This window comes from Haplochromis burtoni, unplaced genomic scaffold (assembly GCF_018398535.1).
Source record: "Haplochromis burtoni strain Fernald_Lab_line unplaced genomic scaffold, NCSU_Asbu1 Contig_187, whole genome shotgun sequence".
Classification (NCBI taxonomy): domain Eukaryota; kingdom Metazoa; phylum Chordata; class Actinopteri; order Cichliformes; family Cichlidae; genus Haplochromis; species Haplochromis burtoni.
Genome location: NW_024582548.1, coordinates 532791 through 552342, shown reverse-complemented (window position 1 = coordinate 552342; position 19552 = coordinate 532791). Strand labels below are relative to the sequence as shown.

General features: G+C 39.7%; 1 protein-coding gene across 2 annotated transcripts in view; it reads right to left on the bottom strand.

The window, feature by feature from the left end:
- nfatc3a (nuclear factor of activated T cells 3a) overlaps nucleotides 1-19552 on the bottom strand; it is a 58670-nt gene that overhangs the window by 22892 nt on the left and 16226 nt on the right. For both annotated transcript variants that reach the window (XM_005934564.3, XM_042225891.1), the window contains exons 2-3: nucleotides 16191-17373; nucleotides 10334-10496 (exon numbers count right to left, since the gene is read on the bottom strand). In XM_005934564.3, coding sequence (XP_005934626.1) covers nucleotides 10334-10496; nucleotides 16191-17373 — 1346 coding nt within the window. The remainder of the gene's footprint in view (nucleotides 1-10333; nucleotides 10497-16190; nucleotides 17374-19552) is intronic.

Genomic DNA, 19552 nt, shown 5'->3' with positions numbered 1-19552 from the left:
CCACAAAAAACAGAATTTCCCCTAGGCTTAGCCTGAGTTTTCAGAGCAAAAGCTCCCCGCCCAATGTTATGTTGACACTTCTCCACCACATCCTGCAAATTTGTTTCATTAATGCCCAGTGATGGATTACTTCAGCTGAATGACTAAACAAAAAAGTGATTCACATTGCTGTTGGGTGTGTGTTTTTGCCTGTTCTTAAAGTGTAGACTGTGATTGCAATAAATAAAATATAATCTCAGTGGCACTATTGACACGGTTGATGACCACAGAGGTTAGCTTCCTCCCTTAAAAAATTATAAATTCAAAGAGGGGACCATACATTTTTGCAATCTAACTTCATCATTTAAACTGACAGATACAGTCTTCTCTTTCTCACCATTATCCATGTGAATCTGAATTCAACACAGAACATCTGGCACAAGAGATGTATTCGGAAGGAAGCTGCACCAAGGGCCAACATGAGGCCCCTATAATAACCAGTAATGGGTTCATCTTTAAAAACCACATTAGATCTTAAAAGCCACATTGAAGAACAAACCTTCCAAGTAACGAGCTAACAGGTAATTATGCCCACCAGCTTGAATGGATCCACGGCTATAAATGACACCATTTTTCTGGAGTCATGAAATGTAGAGTCACAGGAATCAACAGTCTGTGGGCTGTGTTGCTTGTTTTATGATCATGCCTGCACAGTGTGGAAGTGATCATAGACAGTGCTTGCACATGTGTGTGTGTGTGTATGTGTGTGTGTGTGTGTGTGTGCGTGTGTGTCTGTGTGTGTGTGTGTGTGTGTGTGTGTGTGTGTGTGTGTGCGTGTGTGTGTGTGTGTGTGTGTGTGTATAAATCAAGACATGTTTATTTGTAGCACCATGTGTGTTCCAGACAGGGTAAAAAGAGTTAAAAGTGTCTGGAAAAATGCATCTGTGAGAGGACAAACAAATTGCAAAAAAATGAAAAGCACAAAAAGCACAGAAAATCTTCTTTCTTTATTTTTTTAAAGTACGGTACGGTATGTGGTTTTTTGTTTTTACTATTAGTGACAATAATACCTGGAGCTGATTTGTTGAGGGTAAACACGTTTAACACTCTGTTAAATAAAGTGGAAACCTTGTTTTTCTGCAACCATGAAACAGAAGGTCTCCTTTTCTCCTTCCATTCATTTAACCCCTTCATCTTGACCTCTTTCACTCTCTTTGTGTACACATGAGGGATTCTATGTGGAGCAGGAGTGTTGACAAATATACAATTAGCAGGTCATGAGTTGTTTTCAAAATCAAATAATAAACTGGCAAAACCTGATAAGAGAGCCAGAAAGAAAAGGCTCACTTCAGCAGTCTCAGTTAATCAACCCCGCAGATGAAACAGAAACATACTACAACACGTGCCAAGCTAGTCTCTGTCATAGTTAGTAAACCAAAATTGCTTTTAGTCTGGCATTTCCGTCACTTGGTTTACTTTGATTAATTTAGATAAGTGAAAAAACAGCAGCTTCACAAAACTGATCTACACGTGTAAGCACACAGAACGAGTACAGCAAACAAGTAGTGAAAGCTGCACAAAGAAAAATATGTCACTGCATTTTTTAAACACCTTATTAACCTTTCAAATCACTGCATTTGTTTGTAGAGCACTACAACGAGGATCAGAAAAAGTAATCTAACTACACTTCAGGTGACCTTTTTACACCTTCAGTTCAGAAACTGGATAAAGCATGACCTGCTAACAACAGGACATGTAAACAAGCGCACATGCCATGGCTGTGATTGTGCCATGGTCTTGGCACAAGACTGCCGACTCCTCTTCTCGGTAGTGGATGTACACGACACATACCCTTGACTTGTTTCACATTCCTGAGTGCCCCATCCTCCACCCCCTATATCCACGGCTGAGTGTGAAATACCACAGGAGGGTGGTCTCTACACTTTCAACTCCTCAGCTTTCTGCCTGTTCACTGAGTCCTGCTGGTCAGTCAGCATGCAACTCAGGCCTGATAGAGATCAGTTCTTATATTAAACCAAAGTGACATTAAAACCCATCACATGACCCCAGGCCAATGTTCACCAGAGCATGTAACTAACTTCTGACTTCTATCTTCTGACCATGGATAGAGTTTGGGATGAACTCCCTCCCCTAAAATAAAACTCCGGGATACAGTTACATACTCAGCTCATACTAAATAAAGTACCGTACCACTTATTTTCGGCCTTCATCTGTTCCACTGATCCAGTAATAAGGCTAGAAGCTGAGGGGGAAAAAACCATTGTATCCATATAGAAACATGGCAGATTAAAGGGGAAAAACTTCACCTCATGGGATACGACTGGATCTGGTGACTCTGTAATGCCATGGAGGTGCATTTTGCTCACATAGTTTGAGTCTGCTTGTGCCACTAAAGGAAAAGGTTACCTCAAATAAGAAATTCAGAGTAATTAACTTTATTTTTTGATGATTTTTTCTTTTTTTTTATCCTGGGGGAAGTGGTCTCTTCTGGGATGTCAATCATGCACAGAGTGTCACTGAATGGTTTCACAAGTTTAAAATTCTGGAAATCATGTGCTAGGACCATTTGCAGTGATCACACACCAATCCAGCTGATTACCTAAAGGCAGGCTAGGAAGGTCCCAGCATGTTTGTAGTCCGCAGGTGCTACACAGAGCCTAGCAATCCTTGTTCTATGTGTTGTAGCTGTGTATTGTCACCAGAGGGCAGCTTCAAAATTATGTGGAACTGTGCTTATTTCGCTCTTCTTTTGGTTCGTAGTGCACTCCGCTGTCGTTTCCTTTCCTGTTGAGCCCAACTTTTCAAACAAATCAGCATTCTGCATATGCATAGCACAGTCTCTGCATAGCTAAAGACTTACACAAATGGACACCAATAATGTAGTGATCCTTACCCACAATAAGTGTCACTGCAAATATAAATTTTCCCTGAGTAAAGTTTTTCAATCTGGTGGGAGTGGTTCCTTATTCAGGGTGACATTACCTCCCATCGACAGGGCTGATAAAAAGCAGCATTGCGCTTAATTCTGAATCCTGAACATTGTCACGACAAAGTCACTCAATAACTATAAAAATACCAGCACTCACTGACAAGTATATTTCGTCACAGGTCAAGACTAAGGTGTGGGTAATCAGCACAATTTGCTAAAAACAATAGCGCCAATATATGTAGAGAAAAGGTCCAAATGGTTATGGCAGATTTTGAAAAGCCAAGTTAGATAGCACTGGTTTATGGGGTCAACGCCTAGGTGCACTGAAGCAGTTCTGATGTTCCAAAACTCCACTAAAGACACATCATATTTTATTTTAATTTACCGTTGATACATAAATAGGCACATCTCTCTTAAGAAACAAACACACAAACAAAAAAACAAAAACATTAAAGCTCCTCTTAAGAGCTGTTCTGGACATCAGGAGATCTGATAATGGAACATCAGGGAACAGCACCTGCTCTCAAAAGAAAAACACAGGCTCTCTTCACACACACAGTGCTTTATCTACAACCTGGCATTCATTACATATGTCTTTTACTTATTTTGTCCTCTTCCTTTTTTTCCCTTCACTCTCTTCAAACCCGACATGTTCTTTCATCTCTTTCTTTTACGTTTGTCACCCTCTCTTCTCTATCCTCTTATATCCTCTACCTTCGATCTAGCTCACTGCCGTAACTCGACACTGTCTAACAGCTAGCGCCTGAGTCTGCTAAGTTGTTTCGCTGTGTTGCTCCATTGTTACCATGGTGAGACTGTGTGTATGCAGGAGTGTGTGTGTGTAAAGAGTGAGCAGCCACGTCGATGTAAACTACAGCCCTAGAGCGTATACCGGTTGGTGTATGTGTGTCAGACAATGTGTAAATTTAAGTGTACTGACTCTAGTGTAAACTGCGATTCTTGCAAAGTTTTGTCGCGTGTGAGTGTGCGTGTCTGTGTGTAACAGCCTGACCAGCATGTGTGTGCAACAGATGTAAAAATGGGAGAAATGGTGGTCAAGGTCACCAGAGGACCCGTTTTTACTGGCAGTGGTTTCCCTAGTGTGACATGGTGGCACCATGGCTTGGGATCTATGCACACACGCGCACATACACAGGCGCGCACACACACACACACACACACACACACAGATCAGCTCACCCAGGCTTGCTGTTTGCCCAGCACACTAGGGAGGGCAGCAAGAGCCAGGGGGCCGGTTAACTGTTTGTTTAAACAAGGTCAATACATGCGCACACTCATGCGCGTTCACACTGTCACACAGAGAGCGTTTACTGTATACTGCATGAGGGCTGTATATGGCCTTGCTAAGCTGGTCCAAGCGCAATTCTTCTTATTCCTCATTCTAACCTCCCCCCCCTTTTACTCTTCGTTATGCACATGCACACACCTCTCTCCTTCTCCTGCTCTCAGCAACTGTTTTCTTTCTGTGCTTTAAGCCTGATTACAACAAATGAGAGCCAAGCTTCTGACATGTTTACATCAAATACAACCCTGAGGCAAAACAACACTAGCTCCAGCCAATTCACACAGTGCAACCCGCATGGCTCTGCATTATTGTTTGTGTGTCTCTTCACTGTACCCCAGTCTATTCAGAATCAAAGGAAGAGACATAGCGGCACAAAAAATTACAAAAATACATGAAAGAAACTGAGGCTGATAAAATAAGAAGGGGCTAGAGACGCCGTAGAGACAGACAGTAATGGAGTTATGGACAAGCGTTCAAGCACTAGGACCGAATCATTTAATGCATCCAAGCTGGTAGAAATATATGGTCGTCTCAAACAACTTTTGTCGTATTCTGTTTCAAATGCTTGTTACCAGACACCATAGCCTCATTTAGATTCCTTAACTATAGTAACAGATTAAAGATGGAGATAATAAATTTTGATATTTGATTTTTTTTTCCCCATGCACGCCGTAAAAATACAGGATAGTCCTGTTGTGTTTATGCACTTTTTTTTGGGGGGGGGGGCTTCACTTGCTCCACATCTGTTGTGTCTGCCTCCACCTATCTGTAGCCTAGTCAGTAATACCAGAGGGGTCCTTATATTTGTCTGGGTGTTGTAGCACTCAAATAACCTGGTTAAATACGCACAAGGATACCTCAGCCTTCAGCCAGCCAGAGAGGCTTTGGACTTATATGTCTCCTAGCAACAGGTGTACTGATTAAGATCTGCAGCTAGCCCCAGAGGAATGACTAAAACAGCCAGTCACAGATGTAGCCACATCCTACAATGAAAAGTTATATTAAGACAGTCAGATGGTCCTTATTGTATCTTGTTGAGAGCAGTTTCGGGATATCTTTTTAATACAACATTGCTACTTCAGTTCAGAACCATATTAGTCAAAATAATATAAAGCTTAATTATTTTTAAAGGGTTGGCTTTGTTCTAGGACCTCCAGGTTGTTCCACGTGTGGAACAGTCTAAGACAGGACCTCCCATTAGAATACAGAACAAAACAGGCATCACTGACAACAAATGCAATATTCATAAGTGAGATAAAACATTAAATGGAAGAACATGGGGTGGAGGTGGGACATGGAGTGGCCTTCACGGGAAACTGCAGGCTGGAACAGCTCAAATACTAACAGAAGAGAATAGGTGATATGGACAGATGGAGATCAGTTGCTCCTACCTTAGATTTTGAGATTGCTGGCAGAGTGATTTTGTGGCCTAATAGACTAATTGGTTTTACCAACAACATAGACAAATCCAATTTATGTGTGGAAATCCCCATAAAAAGCCCATTCTATGCCAGAAAATCCACAGATGTCTGAGGAACGCATGTTGAATTTAAGCTTATATCCTGTCTGCTAGGACAAAAGGATTATATTTCCATTTTGTTATTTTGTTACTGTCACCCATTAGAAAGTTTACATATTTTGCTGGAAACTAGATTGAGATGGTAGGATTTACCTAATTCCTGCTTTATGGATTAAAAGCTTGAATTGCTACTACAAAGCTATAGTTGGTCAACTATATAATTAGCCACAAGTATCAGTCTTTGCATAAGAATAGGTAACATTCCTCAGATTCTATGGAGCTATAAATCATGCATATCATAATAACTCAATGTAAAAAGTAATTCTTTCTTTGTTTGGCTACCATGCATGCAGACAGAAAACCAAGGCTTCAAGACCCTTTTTCCCCCTCAAAAGATCAGTGATAACCAGCAGATCAAAACCATAACCCTAAATTTTACATATATTAACAAACCAAGATCATGTCAAATTTGCAACCAATCATGGTCTCATGTTTTATTTAGTAAGCAAGAGTTAGATGAATTACATATAATGCTCCCTCACACTTAAGTGAGGCAACAGGATCTCCCCAGTGGTTATTCTGACCAGTTTCTTCTGTGGTTATGGTTCTTAAGAGGCGCTATATCCTGTGTGTGGGGCTCATTACTCCAGGTTTTAAAATAAATGACCTAAAACCACTTCTTATCTTGCCCATTCATTCATTCATTTCCAATGACTAAGTGACTAAATTTTGATATGTTAGCGTGTTTCTATTAAGTTGTTAAATAGGTTTTATGAAAAACATATTTCAAACTTGCAAACACAGCAGTAACACAAAAATAAAGATGAGAGTAGCCTTCATAACTCTGTTGGGACTCCTATTGAAAGATAAATAACCAACTAAGTGAATAATTGGCAGAACACAAAAAGCTAGTAGATGCCTAAATGACATAACAGAGAGATTTGCAAGAGTGTGCCCCCTATGTACTGAAGGCTGTTCTCACACTAGATGCCTGGGTCTGAGTCCACTGTTTTCTTCATTTTATCCACCCTCTTTCTTTCTCTCTCCATTCATACTGATCATTATACAATAAAGCCAATAACCCCAAAAGCCAAAAAGCAAAAAGAAATTAAAAAAAAAACAAAAAAAACATTACAACTGCTAAAAGAGAGGCCAGAAAAATAGGCCTTTCTCTCAGACATCTGTAAGTATACAGACCCAGAAGAACTGAAGACACTGATATAAGAACACACAAAGACAAAGAAGGTATATGATAACCTACTCTGCTGCTCCTAATACTGCAACAGAGTAAGGCAAACATATTTAATCCTTTAAACTGCACCAGCTCCACATTGTTTTTTCTGTTGACACAGCAGTTCTGTGGTGCACTGATTTGTGCAACAGTGCAATCACAAAGGGAAGTCATTAACATGGCCAGATGGCAGCTATGGCATCATCTGGTGACATCACACTACAAGACTCTAAAAGAGTAAAAGGACTCACAAAGTGCAGATGATATATAATCTACAGAAAGGACAACTGTAGGGGTTTCATAGTATTTATCTTTGAAGAAGAGCTCGCACTGACTATAGAGCAGGAAATAGTAACGAAAAGAAGACGGGTTTTTAATGTCTGCAGGATTTGAAATACATTAAAAAAAAACACACACACACACACACAAACTCTATATATAAATCTAAATCTATTCAAACTCTTTGGCAGAGAAGATGCAGTCAAACATGGCGAACCCTGTGACATTCTGCCTTCAGGGAACAACTTCACACAAATAGTGCACCTGGAAAATATGCTATATACAAATGTTCTGATTCCTCATGTTCAATATATACTGAATCTGTTGTATGGGATTTCCTCCAATAAGAATGCATGTTTCCTGTATTTGCCATTTATGCTTTTATTTAACTTATGTATGCCCTTATATCCAGCATCTTCTTGTGTGTTCTCAAACCAATAACACAAAACATAAAGTGTGTGTGTTTGTGGTTTTGGTTTTCAAAGTAAATGTGTTTCTGTAAAAACAACAATGACATGACAGTGTAAGAAATGACCTTTCAAATAAGGTGTTTTTTTGCACAGTGAATTCAAAGACGCTAAAGAGACTAAACAGTAGAGCAGTGCATGTTTGGTAAACAAAGACTGACTGTTAGACCTGCTAGACAAGTGCTTTCTGTCCTCATAGTAGTGCAAGACAATGGTTAATTGCTTGTCAATTGCTTGTGTATTTAATGTCTACACTCACATACGGGTTGTGTACGTGAAATAATTGTTATTAATATTAAAAGAAGTGACTTGTTCAAAGTTGAATACAAGTAATGAATGTTGAGGCATGAAAACCATTAACTTTAAAAACTGCTAATGCATTAAACATTTTGAAAGAATATGTGTATTTGTTGAATAGAGATCTCTGTAAGGACTTCTTTAGATTCATGTCACAATTGATGTATATTCAAACAGGTAAACGAATAAATGACTCACTCGCACATTCTTCTCACTTGTACAATTGATTCACCCACACATTTTCTTTCTGTGCATGCAGCTCCACACCATTGCTGTTATCTGTGCCTTTCCCTCACTGTCTCTGCTTATCCTCTCTGTGACAGTGCATTATTGTTTGTAAATCTGATGATGAAAGTGTGTTCTAGCAGAAACACATCTGATTTTCATTTTCATCACTGGTAGTGGCAGCTTACTGCTACTGAATACAAACAGTAACGGCATGCTGAGAAAGATTTAGCAGCAATCTGTGAAGATCAAAGAATTATTCTGAAGGAGATTTATTGTATGGCAATTTATCAAGTAAGTACAGTAAGTACAAACCAGATTCCTGCTGGGTTTGGAAATGACTTTTAAATTGCCTTCTCTGACCTGAGATATATATATTCTCTAGTCACTAACTACTGCAAGGCAAGTACTGTAAGTTATCAATTCCCTTTAGGAATGAGAAATGAGGGCAAGCGTGGCAAATGCTTGGTTGAAAAAATTTGATAGCTAAATTATGCATCGTCACATATGGCTGTACTGAATCTCAGTCTAACTGAGGTAGAAATGGTTAATGATTGGCCTGAAGGGAGCCTGCATGACTGAATGTATAAGGACATAGACTGTTTCTAAAGCAACAAATGGCAGTGGTCTGCATGCCCTTGTTTTGTGAGGTGTATTTTTGTTTGGGCACACTGCTTATTCGTAGCGGCCATGGTTCAGGGGATTGGAAGCACATCTGTAACCGGAAGGTTGCCGGTTCGATCCCCTAGCTCTTTCTGTCGTTGTGTCCTTGGGCAAGACACTTTACCCTACCGCCTACTGGTGTTGGCCAGAGGGGCCGATGGCACGATATGGCAGCCTCGCTTCTGTCAGTCTGCCCCAGGGCAGCTGTGGCTACAACTGTGGTTTGCCTGCACCAGTGTGTGAATGTGAGAGTGAATGAATAGTGGAATTGTAAAGCGCTTTGGATGCCTAGAAAAGCGCTATATAAATGCAATGCATTATCATTCAGTACCACAGTCCAAAAAGAAAATGATGTACATGGCACTGAAGCACAAACTAGTAAAAGCAATCCCATCTGGATGACTGGACTACCAACCAATCTATCAGTCTGATCTCAGTCATTGTTAGGTTACGCAACAATGATTATGGCCAAGCATTAGACCCTTTATTAATCACATACAAAGAAAGCTTGTCACTGGCACCTTAAAATATTAATGAGAATCTTCCTCTCTCTCTGAGTCAAAAGCACACCATAGCTCTATGCTGGCTCACCGACTCTCTCACAGGTGCTATCAAATGACAGACCAGCTGACCAGGCTACAGTGACAGCTCTTGTCTTCTTGCTTCAACAAACTGATTGACAGTCTTCTCACGGGACAGTCCGTGTGACAATCTACTCATCCAAACATGTAAACTGACACCCTGAATCCAGTGTCTGTTCCCTACAACCAGCAGATGTTTGAGGTGCCATCCTGAACACTTACGTTTTTTATAGTCAAATAACATACAACGATTCTAGTACATAACAGGCAGGTGCTGAGATCTTTGGGAAAGCAATGAATGATCCCATTTTTCACCAACTCCCTGATGTGTCAGGTTTATATTATTAGAGAGTATTTGAATTTTTAGCCAGAGTGTTGATCCTTGCACAAGCTATGTGGGAAAAATATATTTCAATAATCAGCAGAGGAAAATTCCCATCAACTGCTGAATTTAGAAAGTTGGGTTCAGCCTTTTTTTTCCATTTCATGTTTATTTTCAATCATGTAGGCTTCACGAGTTGACATCTAGACTGTGGTTGGTACAGTGGGAACTAGATAATGTAAAGTATAAGTTTAGGAATGCATGGCAAGCATTGTGTTAACAATAAATCAGTCCCGAGCTACGGGAATTTAATACTCAGGCAAAGGCATTATTTCTTGTATTTTGCTCAGCTTATGCTCTGTAAAAGTCATTTTGGCTTTTTTGCCACAAGATCTCAGTACAAAAAAAGGAAAACTGAAGAAAAAAAAAAAAAACAATCAACACACACCACTAAGCTTTTTAGTAGTAAAAATCTTTATAACATTTCTTAACGTTGAGTAGCAGGAAGAGTTACCTTTACAACTGGATGGCCACCGGATGCTGCTTTGATGGCCCCTCGGCTGCCTTCAGTCTCATAGTGTGCTCTGTGGTGGGCTTTGGGTTGTACCTCTATCTTCAGTTCATACTGGCCAAACTGGCTTGGCAGCGGCCAATCTAGAGGAGGCAGTGAAGAGGTCCTGAGGAGGAAAGGGAATACCACGAGCATGCACATGCACACCCACACAGAGAGACAGAGACATGAAAGCTTTGGTAAGAGTTGTGTTGTTCAAAATATCCAAAAGCTTAAGCCTTAAGAGGGCACGGTCTTATTATGTTATTTAAATGTAGATAAATCATTTTAACAGTCATAAAAGGTCAAGCAGCACAATCTAAAGGTAATGACTGATGACAGCAATCTGTCTTAAAGATGTCTTTAAACATTCAAAGGCTGAAAAAGTGGTAATCCCCTTTCATGGGCTGAAATGGTGCAACAGGTACAAAATGGGGGTATAAAATGCAGTGTGCTTAGCCCCATCAGACAGTGAATCACTGGAATACCCACATGTATGAATCCTGTTCTTAAACGTAACACTTGTTATAGGTCAAGTTAAGCCTTAAACGGTGAATCATTTCCTAAGAGGGACTTTTTTTGTCTGAGTCTTTACTCGTTTACTGTGTGGGTCAGTGAATAGGTGGTAGGACAAGAGTGTGCGTCAGACGGTGCATATTAATCTGTGTGTGGGTCTGTGTGCATACTGTAGAAGTATATATTTTATGTGCTGCAAACTGCATGGGCTAGCATTGTGTGTGCTTTTCCTCGGGGCCTCTTTTTGTTATCTGTGTAGGCCACAATCATATTTGAACAGCTGCACTCGAAAACAAAACACTCAATGGCCTTCTCCACAGAGAAACTAGGTCTCTCCACTTGAGTGCATTACAGCAGTTTATCCCCAAAACATTTTGTAAACACTATGAGCCATTAATATCAACAAAGCCATGGCCTATTCATTAATTTTATTTTATTTGTCTATTACTGCACGTATTGTTTTTGATTATTATTTATTTCAATATTTTTAAGAACATTAAATAAAAATAACGACTTGAGAGTAGAGAGCCACGTTCCCAAACACATTTTGACATATGGACAAAAAACCCGATCATTTTTGTCTTGAATTGGTGCAAGCCACACTTCAATCCATTGCCACACCTTGAACTGTTCGTGTGTCATGTTATTTTTTTCTTTCACTAGTACAACACACGTATTCGGATGCATGTGAATACATGCAGCTGTGCATTAAAGGACTGAATCCATTATTGTCTCAGTACTTTAGACAATTATAGGTGTAAGTTTTATATATGATCTGTGCCTGAGTACTGACCACTGTAAGCTCTTTGTGCAGTGCCCTATTTTAAAAGGTGCAGCCTTCGAGCATCAAAATTTACTCTAAACGGTATGACAGAATTTTGACAGCCCAAATAATTTCAGAGGAAAGTTTGTAAAGTTTTAGCCAGTATAGCCGACTTACTTTTCCATTTTGAGAGGCCTCTTACGAGCAGTCTGATCAAACTGAATTAAGGACATGTGAGTCAGGCTTTCAGTGGAGCCGTTTCACTTCTTAAACTACCAAACAACATAAAACCACAAGGAATACTTATTTTTAGAATGAAAAGGCAAGTCTCGGATATTATATAAATGTTTTTTTCCAGCTAACCGAAGCTTTTGATTTCACACCAACTAGCTATACTATACAGGTTCTCCTACCACTTTAAAATGTAACTTCTTACACAAAGATGTGCCAATCATATGTATGGTGCAATGTTGCACATGGAAATACTCTGACACTTTCAGCAATGCTTGATTTTGTTTACTTATTTTTCTTTCTCCTTCCTTCCTGTCTTACTATAGGTTATTTTGTCTTGGTGCCATTATAAATTTAAAAAAATAAACAAATAAATTGTAGCACTATGTAAATTCCAAAATCATCAGTTTGCCAATCTCAGTAATTTAACTTTTCAAACTAGAATTTGACTGAGAGCATGGAACAATATCGAAGCTCCCACACAATGTAACAGACGCATCCCAACCCTTATGTTTTCCTCCTAGTAGCCATGACATAACCACCGACGTAGTGTGGGTTTGCATGGCTGCTATGGTGACAGGAGAAGAAGAGGACAGAGGAAATATGAGCTTGTGACGAGGCAGGGCAGTGGCCTCTGTTCTGACATAGCATAACCTTTCTCAAATGTCTAAGCCATAGTGTAGGTGCTCCTCACCCAATAACATTCCCACAACCTAGTCTTCACTATAGCCTCCATGGTCCCACTTTCATCCTTTCCATATAATGAGGTATTCTTGCCATCCACACAAGCTGCAAAAATTGCAAGGTCTAATAACATTTTATTTGCAAGTTCTTACTTTAATTCAGCACATCTTAATGGGCTTGTCCACTATTTAGCAGCAAGTATAAAATGCATGATCTTCAAAACAATAATGCCATTTCCGCTGATCCCTTAATTTAAAAAAATAAATAAATAAATTATGTGAAAGTTCCATTACTCTTTTTCATATTTGTCCTTTGTTACTTTCACTTTTTGTTAAAAAAAAAAAAAAAATCTAATCTAAGCTAGTGTTGTTGCTGTTTACTGGGAGGAGCTGCACACAAAACATTTATCACTAAGTAAAATGGACCTTTTGCTTAAAATAAAGCTTACGTTACAAATGACATCAATTTGTCACTGCAGACAGCTCAGGAAGTAGAGCATGACAAAATTCTTTGTAAGAGCAAGTGTCAACTCCCCGCTAATTTTTCATTCCATGTGGGACATCTGTTCAAAACACTGCTACTGACCGAGATGTTTATGTATGCAAGCAACTTAACATGAGTATTGCAAAACACAAGCAGTGAGAAGTTTCATCTGAAGTTTCTGTGTATGCCAATATCTATCTGCCAGCATCTACTAGCTTAAATAAGAAAGGCATGGTTAAAAAAAAAAAATGCTTGAAGTTAATTCATTTAAACAATCAAATCTCTGTTTCTGATTAGAGTTTTTACTTCTGACTATATATATAACAAAACTAAAATCTTAACTTTGATTAGGCAAAAACTTCAAGTGTTAAGGCAGAACACAAAAGAACTGGGAAAATGCTTTTTTCACGTCCAAAGAAATAAAAACAACAAACAAAAACAAAACTACCTCTATACCACTACCTCTATGGATGGACTTTATACTGACAATGTTTTATATTGCTAATGAGTTTTCATTTTTATTGCCCAGTTCTAATTGAAATCTTTCTTTTAACTTTTAAATTTACCATAAAGTCTTCAATCATGAAGGCTAATGACATGTGTGACTAGCAACCAGCCATTTGTTGACAACTGCTGCTGCCCTCGCTACTCGGTGCCAGAAATCCCAGTTGGTTAAATGTACATTCTTATTTTATTAACTTACAACTGCAGTACAAAGTGGTACAAAGATATTAAAGTGCTACTGGCTATTACCCGGGGCTGCAATTCTGACAGACGGCTATGTCTCAGTCTATCCTCCTGCAAATTCAAGTTGTAAACAAGCGAGTGGGAAAGTAAACTGAATATAAACCGAAGTGATATTCTGCACCAGTTTGTATACACTAGCGTGAATGAAATCAAGGGTACTGCTGCTAAGACTGCTAAGGTTAGCCAAACTCTATGAACTAATCTGATACTGTGTGTATTTGCGAGATTATACACGGCACAAAGTGCAGCACATTTTAGTGACATTTAAAACCTTGATCCTTGATAAAGACAGAGCCTGTGACAGGACAATTAACTAACAAAACAAATGTAAATTTTGACAAAAAATCAACAGGAACTAAAATTTATTTTTTGCTTCAAGGCATTTTTAAAAGTCTTTTTTTCTAGATTTTCTCCCAAGTAAGAGTTGTGTGTGCATTTATACACGTAACACAGAGGTAACCAATAATTACATATAATAAATTATCCCAAGCATGTGCCAATCAGGATCTAAAAGCAAATCGCTCCGTTTACTTCACTTCAGACTTTTGTTTAGTAACTGTCTGATCTGTTTACCAAAGTTTAAAAAAATCTGTATGGAAACATTTTCATCACTACTTAAATAACTAGCATATCAATTACCAAACTATATCCCCACCAGTTAATAAGAATCTGACATGTTAACTCATATGTTGTAAAATTTCACTGCGTACCTAATTACCGTGGCTAATTTCATCAACATCGTGGCAATGTCTCAGTGGAGCCATGGAGAACATTTACTTACCTGTGACTGCATTAATTTGTCCCTTTCACAGATTGATGTAGTCTATAATGTCACAAATCCCATGTCTGAAAAGACCTTTAGATGGTCAAAGTGCAAAAATCTAATTGTGACTCATCATAAATCTGACCCTATTATTGTCTGGATAGTGTTATGGCTAAGTGAGCAAGCATTTGTGTTATGTCTATGGATGTCTCTGTGTGTGTATTTGTGTGTACCCCTCATGCCATATGTGCCCTGTGCTGATTTACAGTGCTAGGGGCCAGTATACATAAACAAGGCCATGTCTTCATCTGCTACACACATTGGAGAACAGACAGGACACTTCGCCTCATATTTCTGTGTATGTTGGTAGGTTTTTGAATACATGCTGCGTTTCCTTACACGCACACAGTGCTAATATATAACTCAAAGTTCCCTCATTATGGCCCATACTGATCTAAAGAGTGCCATCCTATTATTCATATACCATGCACCATGATTCAAATTTGCTGCACTGTAGAGTTTACAGTTCTCACCTAGATCAAAAAAGGTTTTGAAATGTTATGACAGCTCACAACACTCATAAAAACATTCACCGCTCAGGTCTGTGGACTAACCTTGGCCTACTAAGTGTTTTTGAGACTGACAACGTGCTGTTTTACAAAGTGGTGATCAAATTAATAAGTCACAAAATGGTGATGAAGGGACTGCTATCGCCACATCACATGGCAATTCTGGATGTCATCCACAAATAATCTCTTATTCTAATACTAATGACATATGTACAATTGAGTACCTTGGTCAAATTTTTTGTAAAAGCCACAAAAGAAATTTTAGCAGATCACATTTTTATATGACTTTTAACACCAAAACAGTCCATACTGCATTCAATTGCATCGACAGAAATGCAAGAAAGGCATACACATGCCTCTCACGTATATCTGTCAGTTTCTGTTCTTGCTAGAGAATGTATTTTATTTAAGCATATCCTATTCTAGTTTGCTGTGGTCTTGATTTATAACTAATATTTGCTATTACAAATCCTACACCACAGAGAGAGGGGCAAAGAGATTCTGCTAATAGCAATAATAACACAAAGTCTTAAATGTTCAAAAGTATTTCTACAATACACTGAGGATGAAATTGCTTGTTCCCATAAGTCCAACAACTCCTTTGGACACAGAAAATACTGAGAATGTGTAGAGTGGCTCTGTCAGAATTAGGCCAAGTCTAAATGTTTAAAAAAAATCACTCTTGTTCATAAAATGTCAAAAAATGTTAAGAAAGGTAATACAGTTTCTTAAGTGTCATTATTATCCAGTCCATGGGAGCAGTATTCCTTACATGTATAGACACTACCCAAAAGTTAGTGTTCTGCCAGGAAAAACCCTGGTGTCCCATGTCTGGAAAGTGTCTTTTCTTTTAAACAAATAGTAAGTAAAACATAAGGATATTATAAAATAAACTTCTTTTAACAATATGGAGAATTACCCCTTGCTCTCAACTGATTTTTTTTCCCCAGACAGTTTATCTCCCACTGACTCTTCCACAGCATTTGAATACATTTGAATATAAATTGTCATGCGACAATCCTTCACTTCTTCCTGCTTTCACTCCTTTAACATTAACATATTTACCTGAATATAGGTGTATGACCAGGCTTGGGTTTATTCCATGAGAAGTGCGAGGGCACCGAGAGGAACTGTTCAGCAGGCCCATCCTTCTTCAAGCTGTGCAAGGCCTCGTCTGAAGGGGAGTCTAGATTAGGAGACATATTTCCCTGGTCATCTAGTCCCAGTTCCCCTTTCCCGGTCTGCATAGTTGTTCTGTCCTGTGAGGTCTTTCTGGTCTTGGAAGGGATGTCTGCCTCTGATGGGCAGCACTGAAATGGTGACATGCCTACAGAAGGACTGCCAACCCAAGTGTCCTCTGTCACGCTGCCCCTAGGTGAAGGTCCCGGCGTGGGTGTGGGTGAGTGATGGGGAGATAAAGAGCCAGGATAGCAAATATCAGCGCTAGAGTGACGCCTCTTCCCACAGGGTGAGGTGGGACGTGAGGAAGGCCTGGAAGGTGGACGTGGGCTGAGCCAGTTCTCATCAGTGACACTGGTGCGCGGCGAGTGGCAGGGCGACTGTCTAGGAGACAAGCTGATGGAGTGGGACTGGTGCACAAATGTGGGCTGGTGGTGCTGCCAGTGGGGCTGCTCCTCCATAACTCCACCTCCACCAGTTTGAGGAGAGGGACAGCCTGGGGAAGTGAGAGGGGAGCCCAGGTTAAAGCGGGCTGCTGCTTCATTCAGCTCTGAGTCAACATCATCATAGACATGTGAAAATGATTCACAAGAGGAGGCATCAGAGAACCAGCTCCTAGATGAGAGGCTGCTGCATGGACTAGGGCTGAGAGAAGAATCCCGGTAGGAGTGATCCAGTGGCAAATACAGGTGGTCCCTGGACAAGGGCCTGTCACTATGGTAGTCCCCATCAGGGCCATTGGCCCTTAGATCCTCCTGGTTAGTATCCATCTCCTGCGGGCAGCTTGGGGAGATAGATGTGATCTGGATACTTGGGCACTCAAAGGCCTTTGGTGCCTCCACAGGAGCAGAAGGCAGCATGGGGGAGGTACCATACTTAGAGTCTTGTGTATCATAGCTTGGGGGCTCAGATCCTGGTTTTTGTGTCTGAAGGCGTGAAGTGTTGATGATCGGGGAGTGAGATGGCATGCCATGGCGAGGCAAGCTCATAGACTGGTGGTTAGTGACCACAGACTGGGGCTGGCCCACATTCAAGATATAAAATGATGTGTTGTCATCAGGCTCCAGATCTATGAGAAGAAAGGAAGAGAAGATTAGGATATAGCAATGTGTCTATTGGGTTTTCCCCTACACGTTCCTGAGTACGACTTAACCAGGTTGACCAAACTGACCAATCTCAGGCTATAGCACTAAAACTAAAATGTCAAAATTAAAGGAACCAAGACACTGTGAGAATTTTTGAGGTTTGAATATCTGCTATAGGCTTCCTGGTCTGTTACATTTAAAAGGAATAAAAAGAGACGCAATGTGTCCACTGTCTGACCATACAGTTCTCCTAGTACTAGTAAGTGTATTTAGCTTGTTCCACTCTTGTTTTCAAATAACTATTCACTACACAAGGAATACACACAAACCTCTTTTATGGTCAGTCAAATTTAAAAAATGAGGTTATGTGTTAATTTTTGTGGTTGTTCCCGAGCTTGTGCTTGAGTCCAGTTTCAGGAAATTAGATGCCAGGGTGTTGCTGGGTAGCAGACAGTCATACAGGCATCATTCCAAGAGGGATAACCGATGAACAGCACTACTCAGGAAACAAGTTCACACAACGGTGCGTGCTGTCGGCTGTCATCACAACTAGTGCCGGCAGGCTATTTATACCAAAGGTCATCCGGCACAGCCAGCATATGCACACACACACACACACACAAACACAACCACACACAAACAAATAGATGAGAGCCAATTGTGTGCATTGGCACTATTTCGTTGGAGTTTATTGATAAACTTCCATTGCTATGCTCTACTGCTGCCTTTGGAGTACCCCCCAAATCCCTCTTAGTGTTTCACATGTGTTGCATTTGCAGAGATACTGTCACATATAAAAACCTTCACTGGCCTCATTTGCAAAGTTTCTGCTTATGACACTTGTGTCTTCTAACAGTCAACCAAAAATTACTCAATGACAAGTCTTAGTCAAACAAGGTTTTGAATTGATGGCTGGATGCAAGACAAAAAAGACCATACTAAAAACGATGACACTCAGTCTTAATGTTTAAATTGCTGGTCCTTCTTGTTATTAGATCCTAATTTAGTTTGACAGGCAGGAAAGCCAAAGTCCTGGGTCATTTTGAGAAGATGACCACAAGAATTTGAAATCTAACCTCCAAACACATATGCATCATCTACCAACCTCAAGCGTGGTTGAAAGACATGGCCCTTCCATCTAACTTTACATGAACAGTCGCAACACTTCATGTGGCGACACATTCAAAATCCTTACTGCTTTTGCGGGTGCTGCTGGCTTGCTTCATTTGTACTTGTAAAAATACAGATTTTAAGGGCTTCTTATTACCTGTCGATTACTTGCTTGAACTAACTTCTACAAGTCAACTATGAAACTTATTTGCCATGGTCAAAGACAGAAAAGGCAAGTTCAAAACTTAAACTTATATTTATATACTATATTTTACCACACAAAAAAAAGTTTTACAAAAAGTACATATTCAATGGAGATTAGCAAATTAAAACAATGTAGGCATCATGTAACATCAGACTTTCTGTAAAGCCTTCATTCTATGATGAATATAAGGTCTACTCTAGTGTAAAAGTAAAAACATTAAAAAAAAGATTTACATCACTTAAAGAACTGCAAAACATTCAAATATGACATCAATGAGTAAGCTTAGCTAAAACCACACTGTAGCCTGTACAGGATAAGGTTGTGAAATCATTGCAAAACACTTCCCCATATTCCCTGAACGTACCTACCCATCTAAAAATACAGCTTTCTTAAATTTGAAACAGGAATCAAGGCTATAACAAAACTTAAATCTTTGTTAAATTGTCAAACACAGATAGAACGATCTGAAATTGGGGCTTCTCATAAATATTTCCTCTCTAAGTGATGGACTGATAACAGCGGTATGACAGGTTTGTCAAATCAGATGTCAAGGCCAGTTTTGAATAAGTTCATAAAAAGCAAAATAATTTTGGAAAGAGAGTATGTATCCAGGATTTTGCCTGCCATCTGTGTCCAACAGCAACAAAAGTGGCGGCAGCAGCAAGCCTGTTATTTATAGCTGCTCAGCTTCTCACTGGCCCTGCCTGCTTGTCACAAGACCCAGCAGTGTATCCTCTGACGACAACATCTGACTGACAGAGAGCAAGAGAAGGACAACAGAAAAGAAGAAGAAGAAGAAGAAGAAGAAGAAGAAGAAGAAGAAGAAGAAGAAGAAGAAGAAGAAGAAG